This window comes from Dreissena polymorpha, chromosome 14 (assembly GCF_020536995.1).
Source record: "Dreissena polymorpha isolate Duluth1 chromosome 14, UMN_Dpol_1.0, whole genome shotgun sequence".
Lineage (NCBI taxonomy): Eukaryota > Metazoa > Mollusca > Bivalvia > Myida > Dreissenidae > Dreissena > Dreissena polymorpha.
This window is the reverse complement of record NC_068368.1, coordinates 49,547,566-49,564,415: the sequence shown is the minus strand read 5'-3', so window position 1 is coordinate 49,564,415 and position 16,850 is coordinate 49,547,566. Positions and strand designations below refer to the sequence as shown.

General features: G+C 36.1%; 1 protein-coding gene across 1 annotated transcript in view; it reads right to left on the bottom strand.

Annotated features, from left to right (window-relative positions):
* The window catches only part of LOC127857108 (uncharacterized), a 51,912-nt gene extending 41,455 nt beyond the window's left edge, over nucleotides 1-10,457 (bottom strand). Inside the window, exon 1 of the mRNA XM_052393463.1 lies at nucleotides 9,914-10,457. Coding sequence (XP_052249423.1) covers nucleotides 9,914-9,994 — 81 coding nt within the window. The 5' untranslated portion in view covers nucleotides 9,995-10,457. The remainder of the gene's footprint in view (nucleotides 1-9,913) is intronic.
* Between the last annotated feature and the right edge of the window lie 6,393 nt (nucleotides 10,458-16,850).

Genomic DNA, 16,850 nt, shown 5'->3' with positions numbered 1-16,850 from the left:
ACAATGCGAAATACATCTGAATTACTTTGTTTAATAGGCATGTGTTCTTGTTAAAAAATTCCAGTTTTACTGCATTCATTGTTAATTGCTGAAATTGCTATGTGACACGCAACATGAAATTTTGTCACCAATTTCAGACGTATTCAAGGATTTATTCTTATAACTTAAAATTTCTGCACAAACTGCAAGAAAACCTGTCAATTATCATATTATGCACTAAAGAATTTTTCAAACGTATTCCAATAACTTGAGATGTTTGCAAAGATTAAGTTCTTAACGGCATGATTACATTCTGTGCAGCCTGTGTGTAAACCCTGAAAACCCGGTTGATTCTGCACCCTGATATGGATTGGGAAAAATTGCGTCATTTAGACTTCATTTGGGAAATAAGTTTTTTGGCAAATGCCTTTAAATTGAGAATAAAACTGATTTCAATTTATTTAATTAACTAAGGTACAATTTATATAGCTTGATGGGAGATCAACTAAATGTTCAGTCTTATTTTATTTTTATTTTTTTCTTGCTTTTTTTTTACCTTTAATTGGGAATTTGTAGGTTGGCCTCATTTGGGAAAAATATATACTTTTTTCCAGGGAATAGGTCCCTCTACAGAACCCAAATATGACCGTAAAAAAACACTGTACAGATTAACAGTTCAAATTTATAAAGGATTAAAGCCTTAAGGAGGATCAGGGATTTCAATAGACGCAGAATCCTGCGTTTTGACGCAAGCAAATTAAAATGAATCGTTTTTGATGCAACCCTTTTTTCAGCCGTGTGTCATTTTGACGCATCGAAAATTTGACCAGTGCGTCAGTCAGTTAACATCTCGAGTTCCATGGTAATAAATCCCGCTGTGCTTCTAATTGAAATTAATGTTTCAGTATTTGAAACTCGGTCTATAATCGAGGGAATACCCCGGGCGTCCTTTATCTTATCTCATCTCTTCCAATACACATGTCACCGTCTAAATAGTACATGCGCAGTGCTCACTCTGTCCTTCAGAAAATATTAGCCATAATTTTTTTCCTTAAAATAATAATAGCCAAAACATATGTGGACTTTTCCGCAAAACAGTTCTGAAGGCAAAAAGAAAGAAAAAAAAATGAATCTCATTTTATCTATGTTTTATTAAATGTACATGTACATTTATTGGATTTAAGTTATAATATATATATATATATATATATATATATACTTATAAACAAGCATAATATCAGTGTGTCATTTTCTTATAAAATATTATCATGGCTTTACAATAAAGAATACAATCAATGTTGTGGGTGTGACTTAACAAACAGATCTCAGCTACAGTTACATACACATAAGAATTAAGGGTAGAGGCCCCAGCCCCCAACCCACCCAGAGCCCTTACTATTTTTTTTTTTTTTTGAGTTTTTCAAATTGCAATTTTTGGTGAATACAACTCGAAATATTATAAACCACACCTTCCGTATCACCGCATGTGTATTCGTCATTCTATTTTTTTTTATAATAAACTTCGAAAATAAATCATAGTCGACGAAAAAATACAGTATCCGAAAACGGTAATCCGAAAAATTGTACGCGTTTTGCACATGAAATATGCATAATATAAAATATTAATATGCACAATCTAAAATGTGCATATCGTTCAACTACTTTATCTCTTAATAGGACGTTTGCCATCGGCCGCAATATTGTAGGCAGAGGCCAATATCAATTGTAAATGATTTATTCCAAAAATAACACTTTCGCAATGCCGATCATGTTTACATCAATTAGGCCAGAGTTTTTTAATAAAATGATTTTTGGACCCGCCGACTCCAATTTTTGACGAAACAAAAAAAAACTAAAATCTTTTTTTTTCGGATGCCAAAAGGTGGCTTTTAAACACTAAACGCTTGCCGGGTTTTAGAAAAAGTTCAAAAAGTTATAAAACATCATAATAAACCCAGTTTTAATTACCCACATTAATACGCGAACCTCCTTCATCGTGTACATGTGCTGGAATTTACCAACAGCTACGCCATCATTGTTTGTGCAATAAGTTGATGAACGCTACAACGCTTTCATCAGCAAAGACTGCTAATTTCCCAATAATTTTGCAACCGTCAAATAAAATCCTGAATGGAATCGATTTGTAAGTTAATATTTTATTATTTCTTTACAATTTTATAAAATTGATAGTAGTAAAATGACTAAAAAATATTATGAAAGCAATAAGAAAAGAACGATTTTAATTTAACAGGTGCTCGAAATGCGAAACCCATTTACGCATATCAACTTTAAACATTCCATATTTTACGCACAAATACGGTCATATTTTAGAGAATAAAATTTTATGTGTTGTTTAATGTAGTTGTAGTGACGAATGTGTGCATATAATATGTGTTTTTTCGATATTTTCAATGGGTACGAAACTTTGGTTTTGTTCCGAAATGGTTCGTACCAAAAGATCAAAAATCGCAAAATCAACAGTTTCTAAAACGATTTCAAAACATGATTGTCCAAATAAAATAGTCAAGTTTATGGGGGTTATTATCTGATTAACAGCTCCTTTATGACATTGAACTATCAATTATGTTATCCTGGGACAAACTGTCACAAAGATCAATAATTATAACGATTATTAGGGACGCTATTTCTTTAATCAATACCATCACAAAAACACATGTTAACTTGTTTCAACAGGCATTTGTGTTTAACAGTTCCATTATTAAAATGTTCTGGGAACGATATAGTTTGTACAAATATGTTTTGTGTTATTTCAGACAACAAGAATGGATGGTGGCAATTATCCTGGGCCTTTCTGTCAAGAAAAAGATATGAAAAAATATTCATTTTTAATAATTGAACCTGGAAATCAACCACCACAACTAACAGAAAACCTTTAAACATAAGTGTTGTTTTAGAATTTGTGAAATTTGATAATAAACAGAAGTTGGTGTATATTGTAGCGTTCTGCCGATTGCGTAGATCAACATCATCTAGTTATTGTTACTTTACAGATAGATTCTGGATGGTTAATAAAATGACTTTAAGACAATAAACGTTTCAAACTGTTTTTTTATTCACTATTTCCGTTCACCTTCAACTTTAAACATTATACAATTAAAGTCGATAATACACGTATACAGGCACCCACTGACTGACAAATTCTGCGTATTGTTTACACTGATCCTCTTGAACAGATACAGATTATTCCCAATATGGCGATATTAAAAAATATTCAATGTAAACAGCTGATCAAAGACAGATCAATTCACACAAGTGCATTAATACAATACATGCAGTTTACGCTTAAATAGTTACTTTTTATGTTAGACTGTTAGTCAAGTATTGAGTATAAAAAATTAAACCATTTAAAAGTTATAGCAATCAAACCACGTACTCTAAAGACGTTTAAGTTAGATTTTTTGTTAAAAATAACGTGGAGTAGGTTCCTATGAAAAGACTGAGCGAGACTGACTCGGAGTAAAAAATCGGCTCCTTATATACTCTGGGATGGGATTGACCAAAAATCTGGGTCGAAAAGTGGTCGAAAAATGGTCGAAATGTGGTCATTGACCAAATATTGGCCAATGACCAAGAATACATGGGCAAAAAGTGGTCAGTGACGAAACAACTGGTCAATGACGTCATTACTACTTAACTACATTCGAACGTCAACTTAACAACTGACTGAGTATAACTGACAAATGACAGCCATCTTGGATTTAAAATAAGAATTAAACATGAGCGCAATTAAATTATGACAATTTACAAGAGCGGTGCATAATACCGTGAAATTATGTGGGCGTTTTCTATTCATTGCCGACAACCTTGACTCGTAACAATCACAGGTGGAAGAAACGTACCCTGGATAGTATTTTTTGTTATTTATTTTTTTAAGAGCCCAATATATTCAAATAAATACATAAAATCATGTTTAATGAGAAAAAAATTGACAAAGAGCCGTGAAAAAAATCCCCACCCTCTGATATTGGAAACATAACTATGATTCCAATATCAGAGGGTGGGGATTTTTTTTCATGGCTCTTTGTCATTTTTTTTCTCATTAAACATGATTTTATATATTTATTTGAATATATTGGGCTCCTAAAAAATATATATATGAAAAATACTATCCTGGGTACGTTACTTCCACCTGTGGTAACAATTCAACCGTTTCGAACACAGGAAGTAAAATGGCTGACAGCTGGCAAAAATGTGATTGCAAGCAAAGGAGTTTTACGATTGCACAGGGATAGTGGCATCTAATGAGGAAAGGATTAAACATATTAACAGACTAAGTTGGAATTTTTTACATGCAATTGATATTACCAATCACCAAAGTGAGTAAAAGTTGAATAAATGCTTTAAGGATCAGTGTAATGAAATTTCGCGAGTCGTAATGTCACTTGCAATGGAAAGATCGAAACGAAAACAAGCCCAGGGTAAAATACATATGAAGTATAAAATTGTGATTATAAAATATTCAAATTTGATGAGCATAGTTTATACTAAAACGACGCTGGACATGACTACTTGCGGTGGGTGCCTGTTTAAGATGACAAAACAACAACATTGAAAAGGTAAGAACTATTAAAACAAGCATCTTCAAAGTCATTCAGAAATGCTGGGGCATTTCAATATCATCTCCAAATGACTAAATGTATAAACTGTTTAACAATTTGAATTGAGATGCTTTATTTTCTGATGTTTGATTTATTTTTACTTTCAGATGATATATATTTGTGTGAGTCTAGGTTTTAATAAATAATTCTGAAACATTTATGCAGCATACTGTTACATTTATATTGTTAACGTTATTATATTATGTTGGTTATCTGGTTTATCAAGTGGAAAAAATGTTTGTTATATAAAAATAAAGCTTTTAATATTAAGACTTATGAAGGTACTTATTGTTATTTATGTATTAACATACTTCTCAGAGTAATAAAAATATAGTAAATGTCATTATTCATTAATGTAGTAAGGTTCCTTAAATGATTGTCCTTATTGATTAAGTTTGAATTACAAGCGGTTTTCACACCGCGATAATGTGGCGACAACTTTTTGGGGCCAGTGAAACCCCTGAAAAGCGTTTTATTATGCTATTTGTATTTGTCTGCGGTATTGATTTTTTTTCTGGACAATAAACTATAAATGTTTCTTTTAAACCTCAATAGCGTATTGGTTGTTTGAGGAAATAAAGTATTTTTAATGCAACATATGGATTACTTGTGAAAAAAAACACATAAAAAAATCACCAAAAAGTTTATTATAGACAAGTGAAAAGTTTGCATAACTTTTGAACTTATATATATATAGTTAAGATATTTTTAAAATTTAAACTTATTTAAAAACTGCACATCAAGACCTACAGTCTGATTATGATCATTTTGCACATCAACATGTTTGAAAAAAAATCACTGTGGTTGCTTAGTAAAAAGAACTTCATACCATAACATTTTTAAAATGAGTGCATATTTGGTCACCCATCTTTTTTTTCTTTTTTATTCCATCCTCCTACCCGACACTTAAAAAAGAAAATCCGAAAATCATTTTAGTAAAAAACTCTGGCCTTAACGTCACAGCGCGTGAGTAAAATACACCACCTCAGTGTAATTCCAAACACGTGTTTCGTTAAAATTAGCTGGCCATGGCATGTGTCAGGTCCCTTTGAATTGGGAAAACCAGATAACCTGGTTAAGAATTGAAATCATTATGCTAAAGCAGACGACAAACAGAGGTAATTACAGGGATAATTAGTTGATGGCGATTAAATAATTATTTCATCAAGCAATGTTCAACGTTATCTAATTGCAGAAAAAACGGCGTGAAAAATAAAACCAGCCGACAAAATAAAGCAGCAATTTCATGACGATTAATTAATAATTGGCGCAAAATTAACAAAAATCTAACAGTTACCGATAATTGGTAAAGCACAGGGAGATTAAAAATGTTTTTTCCGAAATATATCACTGCTGTCGGACACTGATTGAGAAAAACTCTCTAGGCCACAATGTCGCAAAAGTTATTGAGGCGTGTATGACAATACACAGGGTCGAGTGTGTACACAGGTAATCTCGTTATCGATTTGTCCTGCTTAATGGCCTGATTTGCAGGCGTTTCGCATTCTTCGGACAACATTTAGAGGCAATTTGTTTTTTGATGTAGGCGGATAAAATAATCACCATTTTTCTAGACAATTTTAAGAAATAATAGCCAGTTGGATAAAAAAATCGCCATTGGCGATAATGTATGGCAGCAGCGTGGGCACTGCATGCGCACTAACTGGGTAATTAGCAGCAGTGACTACGTGATAATTGATTGACCATCCGATAATTGCAGGGTTTTTTGCAGATTTTGCAGACGGCACGGTTAAAGAAAGTCGGCAAAAGTAATTAAAGAAAAAACAAAATTGATCAAGGTCTATTAATTACATAGATCCACAATAAAGTCCAGCAAGTTTTGTCAGTTTGTTAATCCATCGATAATTATGAGTAAAACCCATCTTATATAAACAGGAATCACAGTTCATTTTTTATACTAAAAGGTCATAATACTACACATAACATTGAGAAAACACATTTCTTCAATTAGATATAAATTATCTGAGTAGAATTAAAGTGCTACGTCATGATCTTCAACATTGTAAATGGCGGACGAAACATTCAACCCGCGTTCAATTAAAAGCTGGCGATTCAAATTGCAAGTAATGGTGATTCAGTAATGGAGAAAGCATTATCTGGATTTAACAAACATTTGATAAGGTTTGTTAAACCAGATTACAACAAGAACAAGATGTGTTTGTGAAACAGAAAGTCCCCCTATATGATGTTTGACCTTGAAGGATGACCTTGACCTTGTGAAGGATGACCTTGACCTTGACCTTTCACCACTCAAAATGTGCAGGTCCATGAGATACACATGCATGCCAAATATCAAGTTGCTATCTTCATTATTGCAAAAGTATTCATAAAATAAGTGATTTGGGCCCCATATATTTGACCTCTGACCTTGAAGGATGACCTTGACCTTTCACCACTCAAAATGTGCAGCTCCATAAAATGCACATGCGTGCCAAATATCAAGTTGCTATCTTCAATATTGCAAAAGTATTTATAAAATAAGCGATTTGGGCCACATATATTAGACCTCTGACCTTGAAGGATGACCTTGACCTTTCAACACTCAAAATGTGCAGCTCCATGAGATACACATGCATGCCAAATATCAAGTTGCTATCTTCAATATAACAAAAGTTATTGCAAAATGTTAAAGTTGGCGCAAACAGACCAACAAACCAACAGACAGACCAACAGACAGGGCAAAAACAATATGTCCCCCACTACCATAGTGGGGGACATAAAAATTTGGATTATTAAAGTAAAACTACTACAGGCAAGGCATTCTTAAGTGTACATGTTTCGGACATGTAAAGTATTCGGATAAACAGTAATAGATATTATACTAGATGTTCCATGCATTTAGATTGTGTTTTGTTAAAAAAGCTATCATAAGGATGATGATAATATAACGACGATAAATACAATGTATGTGATGAAAAGGTGCTACCAGTACATATCTTAAATTACTTCAATGTGTTAAAAGACTCAAATGTGTTATAAGGAAGTAGATTTTAATGTACCAATTCATTAAAATATGTTGTGTTATGTATCATGGTATTGTGATTTAATAAAGCAGTATTACTTTTTAAGATATTGTGTTACGCTTAGAGCATATAATTTTTGTCTATAAAAATTAAAATTGAATAGAACAGACAAAAACGCAATTAATGCGCTTCAAAATTGATCCCAGCATTTTTCAATTTGACACCTCAAAATTTCAGTCCAGGGGTCATTGACTCCTGTTTTTTTAAATCTATTGAAATCCCTGAGGATTAAGCCTAGGATTAAAAAATCAACTGCGATTGATGAAAAAGAAAAGTTTTACAAGATGGCCCTAGTTCGCTCACCTGAGAGGAGTCGGTTCATTCAATCTTAACCAAACTACAAACTTGACCTAGATATTGTCCAGACAAACATCCTGGTCAAGTTTCATCCTTATTATTAAACCAAAACTCTGGCGTATGAAGTGTTTTTGTTTTTTAAGATTTGACCTGGTGACCTATATTTTGAGTTGACCCCCCCCTTACCAAACATCAAACTTTGCTTACAAAAAAGAATATTATGACCAAGATTCATAAAATCTTAAACAAATTTGTGACCTCTAGAGTGTTTACAAGGATTTTGTATAATATAATGAAAATTTTGACAATCTAAGGGCAATAATTATGGCATTAATTTTGTGATTTTGCTCATTATCAAACTTGACTGAGATCTTTCAGCAACTTTGATAAAGAATGCTTGAGAAATGTGAATGCTAGTGTTTACAAACCAAATGAGGACGGGCGGACGGCGGACAAAGACCAATCCTAAAACCTCACCTGAGCAATCAGGTGAGCTAAAAAGTGTGTTTCACCGATCTGAGCCATTTTCCAACTTGTCCGAGAAATCAAAAAAATGTATTGACTATGTTTCACAATGATTAGGCACACAAGAGATGTGTTTGTCAGAAACACAATGCCCCCTAATGCGCCGCTTTGATTTTTTTTTACCTTTGACCTTGAAGGATGACCCTGATTATGACCTTGCACCACTCAAAATGTGCAGCTCCACAAGAAGTAAGTAAGAGATTGAATGGGGAAATGAAATTTTTATTTTTTCTATTTTTGACCTTTGACCGTGAAGGATGACCTTGACCTTTCACCACTCAAAATGTGCAGCTCCACGAGATACACATGCATGCCAAATATGAAGTTGCTGTGTTCAATATTAAACAAGAAATGTGTTTGTCAGAAACACAATGCCCCCTAATACGCCGCTTTGAAGCCATAAATTTGACCTTTGACCTTGAAGGATGACCTTTACCTTGACCTTTCACCGCTCAAAATTTGCAGCTCCATGCGATACACATGCATGCCAAATATCAAGTTGCTATCTTCAATATTGCAAAAGTTATGAAGAAGGTTAAAGTTTTGGTTTAAGTTTTTGAATTTGTTTTTTTGACCTTTAACCTTGAAGGATGACCTTGACCTTTCACCACTCAAAATGTGCGGCTCCATGAGATACACATGCATGCCAAATATCAAGTTGCTATCTTGAATATTGCAAAAGTTATGACCAAGGTTAAAGTTTTGGGACACACACACACATACAATGACAGACAGGCCAAAAACAATACACCCCTGATCTTTCGATCCGGGGGCATAAAAAGTTATCTACTTGCGTTATTTATAGTTAACTGAGGGTGACCAGACCTGGTACCTGTACCCAGTCAAATTTATTACCCAATATACTGAAAATATGAAAACTCAACAACTCCTTTCCCATTACGAAGCGGGAAATTATAACGTAGTATATAAAAGCCAATTAACCACATTAAACAATGCATCCTTTTTGGTTTGACTGCAAACATGAGACAATTGATATGATAACAGGACCCCTGTTAATTGATCGATGTTGACAAGTAGCGTAGTAACCTATTCGGGTAGGGATTGCCATGGAGATGCTGCAGATTACTATTAGTGGGAACACAGATTCGAGGCGCAGTTAAGCCAAAGATAAGGTACATGTAAAAATGGATTTTGTAAAATCTGGGACATTTCACAGATTCCAGGACCTTGGGACACGTTCTTCATTTCCAGGACAATGCCGGACAATCCAGGACGTATGGCATGTATGGATTTATGCTATTCTTATGATGTGGCAAAAACGTAGCAATTTATTGTAGCATTTGAACAAACATCGCTGTGCAAATGAGATGTCACTCAGTAAACACAAATTAACTTCAGTGGCACTGTGCATGTAACATAATATTTAAACATAATAATGATAATTAACATCATACGTTTGATCTGTAACAGTCATAATCATAGACATACCTTTAATTTTTTAAGGGTGCCCTGTTTGACAATGTCGGACCCTGGTGCCTCACGATACTGCCCTATTCTGCGGGAATCCATCCTCACTTATTTTAAATCACATAATAAGTGAATCACTGAAGTGTCAAAAAAATGTTCATTCATTCCGACTGCTACCTGTTTGTGTAAATTAGGTTTCCATACTTTGATTATTCATATAGGTTTAGTTATCCATCTGTACATTTCACTTAAATTTTCTAGATAAACACTCCTCAATTCAAAACAAAATATGTTGTTTTTGCAAACAAGATTGAAGTCCTGGGGGTTGTTTACAACGTATCATAACATAATCTATTTAAAGAATTTGGTAAACAACATGGAACCGTTGACCTTCAGCGTAATGCCCGATAATCGAGACTTTCCAGAGCAAGATCATTTATTAAACATAAGATGCAGTAAACTAATCACGATCGGAATATTTAAATGCTTTATAAATGCAACCTCACACATTCTTAGCCCTAATTAATCGTGAGGTGGCCATCTTGATGTATCAATATATTTGTCACGTGACGTGTATACATGTAAACAATTTAACGCATGCGCTATTAGTGAAAATAACAGGTTACAATCTACCTTTAATCTAAAGTGTATCGTCTGCAAACGGTAAGGGGGCTTAAGTATGAATACTTAAACAAAGATCAGTACCTTTCATTTCATACCCGTAGCCAGGGGGGGGGGGGGGGGGTGCGTTGGGTGCGTTCGCACCCAATCTTTTTGGACGAGTAAAACAATTGTACTCTAAGTTGCACCCAACTTTATTGGACACAAAAACGGCATTTTTTTTCCAGGAACCCAGTGAGTCTTCGTATTTAAAGGGGCCTTTTCACAGATTTTTGCATATTTTGAAGTTAGTCATTAAATGCTTTATTTTGATAAATGTAAACTTTGGATATTAAAAGCTTCATTGAAAAATCAAGAATAAAATTTAAAAAAGGAAGAAAATGTAGCTCGCACCGGGGCTCGACCAGTGACCCCCGGAGTCCTGGAGTATAAACGCATTAGCCCTCTCGGCTATTCTGCCGAGTGTTAATGTATGACGTATTTTATACCTTATATAAGCAATCTTCGTAGTTTCGTAGTTTCGTAAATTTATACGACAACAACAGAACTCTCCAAATTATTCAATCGTTTCGCGTTGCAACGCTTTATAATTTTTAGGTTTTCATATCGTCAAAAGATGCATATAATGGCTATATTGGACTATGGTAAATATTCAGTAATACTGTTTCCTCACAAATATCATAACTAAAACGAAAATTTGCGAATCTGAAACAACTTTTTTCAATTTTGTCAATTTACCAAACCGTGAAAAGATCCCTTTAATAACTAAGACGATTTAACTCGTGATGAAGCATTCTGTACCATCAATCGACACCGCAAAATGTGTTGTACCTAGCCTGTAGTCACGTGACGCTAAAGTCGTCTTTTTCCGGGCGAATTTCCGCGAAAAGCTGATATCGCTTATCTTTTTTTATTTATAAATCTTTGATGAAACTAAATCCACTTCAGAATGGATTACAAATATTTTTTAAATCACAATTCGTTTACCGGTTCATACTTTGCCAATGAACTTGAACATTTATCGCGGCATACGCCCCCCCCCCTCCAAAAAAACAAAAGAAAAACAATCGCCAAAGTAAAGTCAATTCATTTGTTGTTTCACACTTAACTAGATCTAAATCACCTATTTAAACTCATTGTTGTTCTTTTTCGTACACAACATTTCCCACTAATCACAGACATTCGCTAAATGTTTTAACTTGACTCGACCTCTGTCGCCCGGTTTTATAAGTCGAATTTTGCGATTCTGATGTATCCCTCTTTTTGCACATTGATTCTCTTTTTGCTGCATTTTATGTCAACTAAGATGGATGCACCAACGCCGAAACGAGCAAAAATGCAGAAGACTTTGGCATGCTCGGGAAGTGGTTGTCAAAGCTTTCAAAATCACTAAAATCATGGAGCTTCCGGGAAGCTTCGCCACCTGGAAACCCTTAGCAGGGCTTTGCCCTGCACCCACCAGGAGCCGTAGCGGCCCCTTGGACCCACAGCCAATCTTTCAAAATCCCGCCCCACCTCATGTTGAAATCCTGGAACCGCCCCTGTGACCCGTTTCAAACGGTGACATAAAGGTCACTTAAGAAATGTCTTATGTTGTAGTATATTTGAGGAAGAAACTAAAAACGCGGACCAGTCTGCGGGCGATATAGATTATATAGTGATCTGCGGACCATATAGACAAAGGTAGCGGATCCGTGGTCTAGTGGTAACACACTGGCTTTACAATCCAGAGATCGCTGGTTCGATCCCCCGCTGCACCTAACCTACTAACTCGTCTTTCGCATGAGACGTTAAACCGACGTGCAGTGTACTAGGTGCTATACACCGGGCACTAAAAGACCCAGGGTCACCTCTGGAACGGGTTGTCTCCTGTATCTTGCACTATCCCCCGTAACCAACTAACACGTCTTTCTGGGGGCGATGGCCGTATGGGAGACATTCCCGGTGCACTCGATAAAAAAAAAAAAAACAACAACAACAATATAGACAAAGAACGATTATCGAATCTGCGGACGAAAAAGACAAAGAAGGTTTATATCGAATCTGCGGACGATATGAACAAAGACGGAATCTGCGGATGATATAGACAAATAAGTATTATCGAATCTGCGGACGATATGAACACAGAAGGAAACTGCGGACATGATTAACAAAGAAGGAAAAATACCATATAGTACACTGAAAGGTGTGACTGGCTAACAAGAAATGATATTTAAAATATGTTTAACGTTGATTCAATGAAGAAAGGATAATTTGATTACGTACTTTTTGTAAAACCAAGTTTTATTCCACATCCAATTTTAATAACAGACATAACGTACTTTAGGGTTATTAATACATCAGTTATTTAAGATTTAACAATCTAAATGAATCTAAATGTTTTCATAATATTTAACTCAAGATAGAGCGTCTTTTATTGAATTATACTGTTCATAATATGATTGAATTTTTCAAAGGTTTTATAAATTTTGAATTACACTAGTTCAGACAAGTTGAAACCACTCAGTTAATTGTTTATATAAAAATAAATGACATTTTTATCCACAATAGCATCATATATATATGTATTGATTTAATTTTATGTTTTCAGAAGCACAGTTGAAACCATTGTGTGATAAGGGTCATTTGTGAAGGAACAAAAATCATTTGTCTAGAATTGTGCAATGTAATAGTGTAACTTAAGTTCCAATCTAAATATGCACCCTTATATAGTGTCCTATCTGAAGCTATTTAGCGCATTATCGATTATCGATTGCTTCAAGTACGCGACCGTCTGCAAGGATCACTAGTGACGTCACAGCTGTTAGCTGCTGTGCCCTTAATAAATCTTAAGGGTTACGGTCTTATGTACTTTTTGAATGTGTCTGATGTCCATCTCCCAAGTTTCGCGATGACTTCGGGAGGAACTCCTTTCCTTGACAGATCCGTTGCGCGCCCAATTCTAAAGCTATGAGTGTTAAAGAACGCGTTGCCGAATTCAGTGCGGCCGAGGCATTGTGCTAGTACCGCGTTAACCTGCTGTCTGGTAAGGCTCTAGGAGAAGTGCCCCCCCGGAGAACTGCCCCCCCCCCCAAAGATTTTTCACTGGGCGGAGAACTGCCCCCTCACTGTTTTTGTATAGGGCGGAGAACTGCCCCCCTGCTGATTAATAAGGGGCGGAGAACTGCCCCCCTGTCAGAATTGATGACCCGGAGAAGTGCCCCCTAATTAAAGAAATAGCGGTGATATATAAAGCGAGTATTATAATGACAATAACGCCAGTAACTTTCTTGCTATTATGTATGGAAATTTAGTGAAATTTCAAAAGTAATATAAAGTTGTACAAGTAATAAAAGTTTTAAAACGGCATAAAATACCTACCTCGGCATGGACGTCGTCACGTCGCCAACTTTATAATCACGTGATTTTCGTCAATGTGAACAAAGAAAAACAAATAACTTTTTGCTAATAAAAAGTTTTCGCGGCTGAATTATTTGATATTTTCCCCGTAATAAAAACAAACAATTAGCATGCAATTTAATCCATCCTTATGCCAGCTGAAAACAATAATTTATTTGTTTGTTTTCGCCAATTACGGATTTGGACGGTTCAATATAATAAACCCGTATGCGGCTTTATTCAAAGCTAACAAGTTCTTAACAATTAAGGTCGGTCCGGTCTACCAATTAAAAGATTAAAAGATCGCGGTACTTATCGTTAACGGTAACAAGTTCTCTGCCTGCCTTATTAGCTGCTAATTAAAGCAACTGTTACCGATTTTGTTTGTTTGGCATGTCGACATGATCTGCTCAAAATGCAAACTGCGGACGACTCGACGGTTTGGCGATGCTACCGACGGATAAGGTGCTAGAAGACATGAATTAACTAAACAACATAAATAAATTGCTTATAAATTCAACTTCACTTCACTTTTTTCTTCAAGTCAGCTAAATTATTGCCTTTGCCTTGCCTATTAATTTACTTTTTTATATGTCAATTAACTTTTTTCCATGGGTCAATACTATCTTTATAATGTAAATTAATTCCGATGTAACTTTTCCTCCATAAGTACCGAGTTGCACGTCTATATTTAGTTGCAACACATTGCCAGTATTAACACGCACGCGTTTCCTGTGTGGATCTCGACTATGTTTCGCGCTCTTATTAAAACACGACTTTTACAAGGCATTCATGTATAGTGAGTGGTGCAGATGCGTACCAAGGGCCTTAAACAGTATTATCACATGCCTCTAGACAATTTGTGTTATTCAGTTCGATAAATGGTAATATACTTGTACTGAAATTAAATTGTTACCGGATAAAATGTGTACGGCGATAACGTAAAACTACCCGTAAGTATTGTTTTCACTACGTAACTAATAACTAATATGACACCGGGGGCAGTTCTCCGCCCCTACAGATTTGATGGGGGGGGCAGATATCCGCCTACTAAATTCTGACAGGGGGGCAGTTCTCCGCCCCTACCGATTTGATGGGGGGGGGGCACCTCTCCGCCACCTTTAAAATAAGGGGGCAGTTCTCCGGGGGGCAGTTCTCCGAGGGGGCACTTCTCCGGATACCGTCTGGTAACTGGCATACCCCCCTTATGACAAAATGCTGCAGGACCTTCCGGTGACATAGCCAGATAGTCGCGCATTCTCTGGACAGGACATATTGATTCCTCCGATTTTGGAAGCGTTGTGTTGAAGAGTTTTTGACTTGGCGATGCGGATTGAGATGTATGACTGGTCAAACGACAATTCAACGTCGGACGTTCTGATTTGGTTATACATTTCTGGTCGTTTAGGGGATACCAACTCGCTTATACGAAATAGCCCGAAATAGACGAGGGAAAATATCGCAGCAAATAGAGTTGCCTCATACGAGTTATAGCACACGTTTGGCAATTGCTGTATTACTTTGAAGAGGATTTCGGATGTGATCGGGCGTCTTCTGTCATTGTTTATACCCATTGATCGCAAATAACCTTCTATAACCTTACTTAGCCTAAATTTTTCGGAAAACGATTTGTGGCCTTGTACTTTTGCCAATAGATAATTCCTGCCAAGTAAGTTTTGACCGTGCGGGTCGCTAAGCCTTTCTCAAAACAGTATGCTATGAACCATAATATAACCTTTTCAGGTACTGGTTGTATATGGGATATATGGTAAAGATCGCAAAATGCGGTAAAGGCATGAACACCGGTTTCGTATGCGGCGCTAGTGTTTTGTGATATCGACTTTCTCATAAAAGAGATTGCTCTGTCTTGAAGATATTCCAGAGGTACTCGGGTACCCTCTGTGGTTCCTCGTCTGCTTCCGGTGCAAAGTTTCTGAATTTTGCCATCTGAAATCGAAATAGTGCGTCACATATTGTGTTTTTGTACCTGGAACGTGGGATGCTCGGATTAAAATATTGAATTCCAAACATTTGAGTGTAAGTGGACGCAACAGCGTCATAACTTTGTCCGATTTCGAAGACCATGAGTTAATTACACCTACAACAGCGGCATTGTCGCAGTTGAACTGAATCTTTTTGTTTTGTAACATATACCCCCATATTGCAATTGAAACCAATATCGGGAAAAGCTCTTAGATCGTTATGTCGCTGGAATGTCCGTCTGTATGCCAGTCTACTGGCCACCTAGCTGCGCACCAGTGCGACTCAAAATAAATACCAAAACCGAGCCCCAACCCCGCCGCGCTATCGGTGAAAATATTGACATCCTCATTAGACAGCCAAAACTGGTCGTGAAACATTGATATCCCGTTTTAATTTGCAAAAAACTGCAACCACATGCGCAAGTCCAGCTTAATATCTCGCCTGATTCTAATTCGATGAAAAGGTTTGGTTAAACCGCATGTCGCATTAATGAGCCGACGACAGAACGGTCTACCTGCTGGTATAGCCCGACAACAAAAGTTAAGGGAACCTATGAGAGACTGTAAATCGCGCAACCTTGCTTTTGTTTTTGACAGAATTTGGCTGATATTTTCGGTCAATTCATGTATGTCATTGGTATGCGAACTTGCATTTTTTGCGCTATCTAACTCTAAGCCTAAGAATGTTAGAACCATCGTTGGACCTTCCGTTTTTCAACTGCCACTGGGACACCTAGTTCGACCATAACCTTGGAAAAGACGGACATCAAATCACCGCACAGTGGGCGAGACTTATCGCCGCCAAAGAAATCATCAAGATAGTGAATTAGCAGTCCCGAGTTCACTTGGGAAACGACACAGTGTTCTAAAAAGTACTAAAACGTTCGAAAGTTGCACAATTCATTGTGCACCGAAAGGTAATGTTTTATCAAAATAGTACGATCCGTTAAATAAGAATCCTTATAACTGAAAATCTT